Raw genomic sequence first — 8,028 nt, forward strand, 5'->3', positions numbered from 1 at the left:
GTTAATTGGTAACTCTAAATTGCCCTTAGGTGTAGGAATGAGTGTTTGTGTGTTGCCCTGCGACAGACTGGCGACCTGTCCAGGGTGTACCCTGCCCATGGACTGCTGGAGATAGGCACCAGCTTCCCCACGACCCACTATGGAATAAGCGGTAGAAAATGACTGACTATATATATATACTCAAATGAACATAAATTTCCATTTTTATTTGTCTTGAAAATCAAATATCAATTCAAAGAAACAAGCCGATCTACACTAAAATTAGGAAGAGTTACAAGTTTGTAGGATATAAACATAAAGAAATGTCGAATTAATACATTTACAATTTACATTCATGTTCACTGCAAATTAAAAAAACACAATAATAAAACTTATAATTAACTCTTTACTTAGTTGTATTGTCGAAATAAGAAGTTGTATTGGTGACATTATCAGAAATATGTTAAACTAATTAAGTAAAGAATTCTAACAAACTTTTACAAACATGAATTTTACATAAGATTTTTTAAATAACACACTGAGGATAAGACAGGTTTGACAGTTTTATTCATACTTGGTATATAGGAACAAATATGTGGTATTGCATGTGTACCAAAGTGCATTGCAAACAGACACAAATATGCTATTTAGCAAAAGCTGCAAAAATAAAATAATGTTTTTAAAGTATTATTATGATTTTAGAGTTGGACACAAGCTGTGAAATGTACTGCTTTGTTGTTCTGGTCACTTTGATTATTAGGCAATTTGTAAAAACACATAAAAATAACTAAATAAAGAATGATATTTTACTTTATTTTAATGTCTTCTGCTAATCGGTGCTTTTATCTTAGTCTTCAGTTTTTCCACTCTTTGTCTAATTATTTTTGTATTATTTGACTCTCATCTTGACCAGGACTTGTTGGCAGACACTCAATGGGGTATTCCTGGGTAAATAAATTAAAAACAAACAATAAAACCAAAATAAAAAAAGATTTTAACAAAATATCCCTGGGCCACTTCCATTGTCTTCAACCTTGGCTGGGCTTTTGTTAACATAATATACATATTTATATCAATGTTTATAATAAACAATGACCACACACTACAAATGAAAGATAAAAATCTAAATAAAATGTTTTAGAAAAGTGTCACAACTTCACAATGTCCAGTTTGGTCTGACTGTCAATCTGAACCTGAATAAGCTTTTCCCAAGCATGTCTCTGTACTCATTAAAGCAGGCATCTCAATATTAAGAGCTGAATTTCAGATGCTGCTGTCCTTTAAACGCTCATAATCGTTCTCTCGTTGACCATCCCCGGCTGTGAAGCTCTCCTCTGTAGTTCGTTTGGCCTCCTTTGACAGCCTCTCGAACTTCTTCAGGAAAATGATAAGAGCCACCAGCAAAGCCGCCTGCACCGCAACAAACCCAATCAGAGACCCCAGAGAGGCCAGGGCCAGGTTACAGTACCAGTAGTGGCAGGACTCCAGCACCTCATCCTCGGTCAGATACTCCACAGACCGCCCTCTCAAGTTGGGAGGGGAGCTGCAGTTGACCCCCAGGTGGGACACGAAGCCAATGGGCTGATGTCTCAGCCAGGCTCGCAGGTAGAGGATGCCGCAGTCACATATCCAGGGGTTACCATGGAGGGAGATAAAATGCAGGGAGGTCAGGTCATCCAGGAGCCCATTGGGGAGTGTGCTCAGCAAGTTGTCATGGAGATACAGCTCGGTGGTTCCTGCAGGGAAACTGGATGGCATGGAGGCAGAGGTGAGAGACCTGCTGCTGCAGTCCACCTGAGCACCCTGACAGGAGCAAAGGTGGGGGCACGCCAATGACCTGTGACCTCCAAATAGGAGGAGAAGACACAGAAGCAGGAGCACCGTCATGGTTACCAAACTGCAGAGAAGAAGCAAAAGGTCACTGGGGTCAGAGGAGCTGTTGCTCTTGGATGTACCAGGCAGTGGATTAAATAACAGACAAAATCAGTCTTTACTTTATCTGCACTTAAACTTTGAAAAACTTGTCTCTTTCACATTGGGACATCACCAAACCTTTATACTTTATACTTTAATAATGGCTTAAAACTCATTTTTACCCCTTGTCATTTGATCTAAACTAAGTTATGACATGTTTTATCTTCATTCCAGCTTGTCCTGTATCATTGTGTTGCAATATAAACTCGTATTTTCTGATTGTGTCATTTCATTTGCTTATGCCTGGACCGTTTGTGTGGACTGCACTTTAGTCAGAGTTTTGGTTCAAAGAGGTAAAATGTTTGATTCAGTTTAATATTTTTTAATATTTCTCTTTTTTTTTTTAAGGACTTATGCCAGGCCAATTAATTTCTCTCACTTGAAAAGCCATGCAATGCACTTTTGGCTTTGGTTTTTAACGTTGATTTAAAAGAACAGCAGAAACATGCAAAAAGCTCTCAGCTATTATGAGAAAAAGTTGATTAGTTATATGTTTAAAATATGTTGAATATTTGCACGGTGGCGCAGTTGGTAGCACTGTTGCCTTGCAGCAAGAAGGTCCTGGGTTCGATTCCTGGCTGGGGGTCTTTCTGCATGGAGTTTGCATGTTCTCCCCGTGCATGTGTGGATTCTCACCAGGTACTCTGGCTTCCTCCCACAGTCCAAAGACATGCCTGTTAGGTTAATTGATCTCTCTAAATTGCCCTTAGGTGTATGACTGTGTGTGTGCATGGTTGTTTGTGTGTTGCCCTGTGATGGACTGGCGCCCTGTCCAGGGTGTACCCTGCCTCTCGCCCATAGACTGCTGGAGATAGGCATCAGCTTCCCCGCAACCTACTATGGAATAAGCGGTAGAAAATGACTGACTGATATGTTGAATATGCAAAATTACACTTAGCGACAGTTTGTTTCAGTTAAGATGAAATGTTGTGGGTTAAAGTCTGTCCGATATTGGGAAGGAAGAAATGTTAAACTCCTTTTAACTTATTGGCTGTATAATATGAAACAGTTTTCACTTTATCATAAAAGTTTGCTTTTGATGCTTGAGTTTTAACAGACTATAGATCTATAATGTTTACATCTGTTTATTGAGAATGAAAATATTATTAAGTTTAATTTGATGGTTTCAAAATAGATAAATTACAAGATTTTAAATTGTTTAAAATGTTAATTTAAGTGAATTGTCAGGTTTACTTTGTAAAAGTAGAAAGAATAATCATCGTTTGATTGTTGTGTTAACATAGGCACAATCTGCTGGTACGAGTTTAATCTTTCCTTGCATTTGCGCTCGGTTTATTCTTAAACACATCTCATTTCAACTTTTCTCTGCTCTACCTCGGCGAAAACCTTCCCATTGCTCCTGCTCCCATGGCCAGTCAGTGAGCAGCAGTCTGTTCACGTCACATGTAGTCCCTACCCACCCCCGGTCGTACCTGCTCAGGAGCAGGGACCAAAAAACTAGATTACCTGTATGGAAAAAACAATAATGGAAACTCCCACAAAGTGGGCCAAGTGGAGCGGACCCAGATGGGCCCTTTTTCATTTCCTGAGCGGTTTCTGATTTGAATGCTGGCAGATTCTATGGTGGTTCATAACATTTCAACCTTAAAGTTTCTTCACCAATTTTGTCATTTTTGTTTCTCCTCCTAGATTAAAATAGGTCATAATGCATAAATTGGACCAATAAAATCAACTTCTTGATACCTGAGAGTCAGACGGATTCTTGGTGGTTTTTAATCAGAATATATTCTTACTTGAAAAAGAATTAGTTTTTTTTATCTCTTCCTAAATACAATCTGTGCACCTTAGATCGGCACCTGTAAATCAGTAGTAGCAAACATTAATTGGTTACAGAATTTGATTTTTCTTCAATAATTTTTTATTAAACTGTCAGATTTCCCAGGCTGATTCTTTCAATGAATCCTAAAATGGAAGAAATGTTATTATCATTTTAATGAATTTAAAATGATAATTCATGCTTTAAATGAAATTAATTATTGGTATGTAATTAGACTAGCTTGTTTTTTGATAACCAATGAGACAGGTTGGTTAATGGACACCAAAGTCATTTAAAATAGTTGATATTTGCCACACATCTTTCAGCTGTGAAGGACTTTGACATTTTGTTCCACCCCAGTACAGCCTACACAAGGCATAAGCAAACTAAGCAGCTGCTTTGAGCCCCCAAACTAACAGGGGGCCTTCAAAAAAAGTCAGAATTTTCTACTATCATCTGCTCATAGTAATGCAATATTATATTGCAATATGCAAACGTATTAAGGTAAGAAAAGCTTTGACTATGAAAACATAATTTCTAACTAATCAGGAATATTTTTTTGCCCTCCCTGTGGTGCAGACTTGGGTCTGGATGTGATAACTACAGTTACATCTGGCCTGGCATCACCACCCCTTCTGTCCATTCTTTGCTATCTTGTGAGTCCATAAATGTTTCTTGCTGCCATCTTGGTAGTCCATCACTCTATTCAATCACTGTGACGGCTAGTTAACACAACATAAAGAATCCATCCATCCATTTTCTATGTCCTCTTCTTCCATACAGAGTACAATCAATTGTACAAAATATTATTGATTTATAATTCAGCAAATAATTTTTTAAACATTCCTTTTCAGCTTATATGCATTTGAATTCACTACAAAGACAAGATGTTGAATCTGATAATCTTTATTGTTTTTTAGCAAATTTTCAAAAATGTAAAATTTGATGCTTGTAACAAGTTTCAAAAAAGCTGGAACAGGGGCAACAAAAGACTAGGAAAGTTGAGGAATGCTCTAACAGGTGAACAGGTAAAATGGAAACAGGTGAGCCTCGTGATTGGGTATAAAAGGAACATCCCTCAAAAGCTCAGTCGTTCACAAGCAAGGATGGGGTGAGGTTCACCATTTTGTGAACAACTGTGTGAACAAATAGTCCAACAGTAAGAACAATGTTTCTCAACATACAATTGTAAAGAATTTAGGGATTTCATCATCTACAGTCTATCCACAGTGAACGCCAAATATCAACAATATCCAGAAATGCCGATGGCTTCTCTGGGCCCAAGCTCATCTGAGATGGACTGGATCCATTCTGCCTTGTAAATGGGAAAGTGTGCTGTGGGCTGATGGGTTCACATTTCAAATTGTTTTTGGAAATCATGGACATCATGTCTTTTGGGTCAAAACGGAAAAGGACTACCCGAATTGTTATCAGCGCAACGTTCAAAAGCCATCATCTGTGATGGTATGGGGGTGTGTTAGTGTCCATGGCATGGGTAAGGTGCACATTTATGAAGACAACATTAATGCTGAGAGGTACATAAAGGTTTTGGAGCAACATATGTTGCCATACAAACAGTGTCTTTTTCAGGAATATCTCTGCTTATTACAGCAAGACAATACCAAGCCACATTCTGCATGAGTTACAACAGCATGGCTTCGTAGTAAAAGAGTGCGGGTGCTAGACAGGTCTGCAGTCCAGACAGGTACTGCAGACCTGAAATGTGTCGAGCATTATGAAACTCAAAATATGACAATGGAGACCCCGGAGACCCCGAACACCCCGAACTGTTGAGCAACTGAAGTTGTACACCAAGCAAGAGTGGGAAAGAAATCTATTTACAAAGCTTCAACAGTTAGTGTCCTCAGTTCCCAAATGCTTACTGAGTGTTGTTAAAAGGAAAGGTGATGTAACATAGTGGTGAACATGCTCCTGCCCCAGCTTTTTTGTTGCAAGGATCAAATTCAAAATAGGTGAATATTTGTAAATAAACAAAAAAGTTTATCAGTTTGAATGTTAAATATCTTGTCTTTGTAGTGTATTCATTTGCATATAAGTTGAACAGGATTTGCCACTTAATGTATTCTGTTTTTATTTACATCTCTCCCAACATCCCAACTTTATTGAAACTGGAGTTGTATTGAAACATTATTTTATTTTTCTTTCTGCTTTGCATTGTTAACCGGTTGTTTGAACATGTGGCAACTGTTGTTCTCTGTTAGTTTTCAAAGCTAATTTGGCCTTATTTCCAATTCCTCTAAACAAACCTTGGTTTTTAAAAATTCATATTCACACCGAAGTGTGATGTAACGGCATCATTTTATTGGTTCGTAGTGTTTCCCTTTTATTTTTATTCATTCCTTTTTTTTGGTAGTTTGTTTCCCTTATGTTTTATTTTACTTAGTAGTTTGGTTGAATGTTACAAGCCTAGTTAAGAAGTTTCTTCACTGGAGTATTTTAACTTTTAAGTAAAGTATTTTGTTTTTAAAATCTTGTGTATTTAAGAGACGTTGCTTGTGTTTATGTGTGCAGGGCTTGCTGTTTAAGACGCTAGTGTGTGAATTCACTCCATCATCTATTGTTCTATAATAAAACACGTCACTATGGTATTCATAGAACAATAACTGACAGAGAGAGACTGAAAGCTGTGTGGGTTTTTATGATAATCAGGTGGTGCCCTGACTTGATCATTTTGATTAAAACTTTGTTAATAATTGTCTTTGGCACTTATGTTATGTAAGGATTAATTTATGTTATTCATAGCCAAACCAAACCTATGTACAACAGCATTTTGAAAGATAGTTTGCTTTTACATAGACAACAAAGCTAAACAAGAAAACCCTTTCCTTTCTCATGCATGTCTACAATACTGTCAGTACTGCAAAATGTCACATTGAAGAGCAAATTATAACATTTAAATTCTAAAAAACATAAGTAAAAAAAGGTTTGACCTTTACCTTCGTTTCTAATTGTCTTCTGAGGATGACTTTTCTTCTTCTGGTTGATTTCAGACGACGACTGTGTTACGAGTTTGCCAGCTGGTTGACACTGATAAAGACCGCTGTCACATTATGAGCACATGTTTATACACACACAAAGCTTGCGTGCACACAGATAATCTACACTAACATGGAGAGTATGTTAGAAGATCCTTCTAGTTCCGGGAAAATACATAGAAAGCTAATGATAGAAAAATATATTTTTATAACCTCCATTATGGAGGTTTAAGTTAAATTTAAGCATATTTGGAAATAAGAAGAGACTGAAATAGTGGTTTTGAGCAAAACTATAATGAATTATTCAACAGAGAGTTTCCGTAAATACATCTTATAACTCTATCCACAGAGCTGCAAATAATTAATAAACATTTGAAATGTTAACTCAATGCTCAAAACATAGGCTTTGTCTTCACTTCAGACATGTTTTATTACTAGTGGCTGTTTATTAGATGGTGTTCAATTTTCATTTTATACTGCTCCTATGGCAGAATAAGATAAATCACACGGTCACTAATTAAATACTTACAGGGCACCATTCTGTCATTGAGCAACACAGAACAGTCAACCCTACATGCACAATTAATGTGGCTAATTAATACAACATGCATGTTTTTGGATGATGGAGTACTTAGAGAGAACCATGCAGGCATAGGGAGAACATGTGAACTTCACACAGAAGTTTCTGGAGGGTTTCTGGGACTTGCCCAGAAACCCTCCTAAGAAAGGGAGACATCACAATCAGATAACATGCCATGGTTTTAGGCAAATGTCTGAGCCATGTGCAAGGAACACTCAGGAAACCTAAATAATATTTTTAAAAGATTTCGTCTGCAAGATCTGGTCTGGAGGTGTCTCTTTCAACTTCCTCTTGAGGAGGGCTGGGACGAAGTGGTTGACAGGAGCGTATGAGTTACAGAAAAGAGCAAAGGTGGAATAATGGGAGTCAGAGATGATCTTATTGTTGTGTTGACTGAGCAGGAGAAGGCTCAGCAGGGTCTGACAAGTAGGAAAAATAATCAAGTTACTTTTCCACTGAGCACTGGGTACCAGTTGTAGAGGTGAGGAATACAGATGGTTATAACAGGTAGAGGTAGAGGTCTCAGGAGTTTCTTTTAAGGACTCCACTCCCAGGAAGTTCTTTTATTGCAGCTGGTAAGGCTTGATGAGATTCAGACATGCCAGGTGAATTCTGTTCAGCTCTGCCCTCTAGAGGAGAAAACCTGCAGCTTATTGGAAAAACATCACAGGCACAACAACAGTCACTCCGAGTGACTCCTGCTCTGATCACCCCCAGATAAT

General features: G+C 37.8%; 1 protein-coding gene across 1 annotated transcript; it reads right to left on the minus strand.

Moving 5' to 3' along the window:
* Window positions 1-529: 529 nt before the first annotated feature.
* On the minus strand, window positions 530-6,824 carry gp1bb (glycoprotein Ib platelet subunit beta). Its single transcript, XM_047381947.1, has 2 exons — window positions 6,688-6,824; window positions 530-1,876 (listed from the first exon to the last, which is right to left on the minus strand). Exon 2 carries the CDS (start codon window positions 1,864-1,866, stop codon window positions 1,243-1,245), a length of 624 nt encoding a protein of 207 aa, XP_047237903.1. The 5' UTR covers window positions 1,867-1,876; window positions 6,688-6,824; the 3' UTR covers window positions 530-1,242.
* Window positions 6,825-8,028: the final 1,204 nt, after the last annotated feature.

This window comes from Girardinichthys multiradiatus, chromosome 12, assembly GCF_021462225.1.
Source record: "Girardinichthys multiradiatus isolate DD_20200921_A chromosome 12, DD_fGirMul_XY1, whole genome shotgun sequence".
Classification (NCBI taxonomy): domain Eukaryota; kingdom Metazoa; phylum Chordata; class Actinopteri; order Cyprinodontiformes; family Goodeidae; genus Girardinichthys; species Girardinichthys multiradiatus.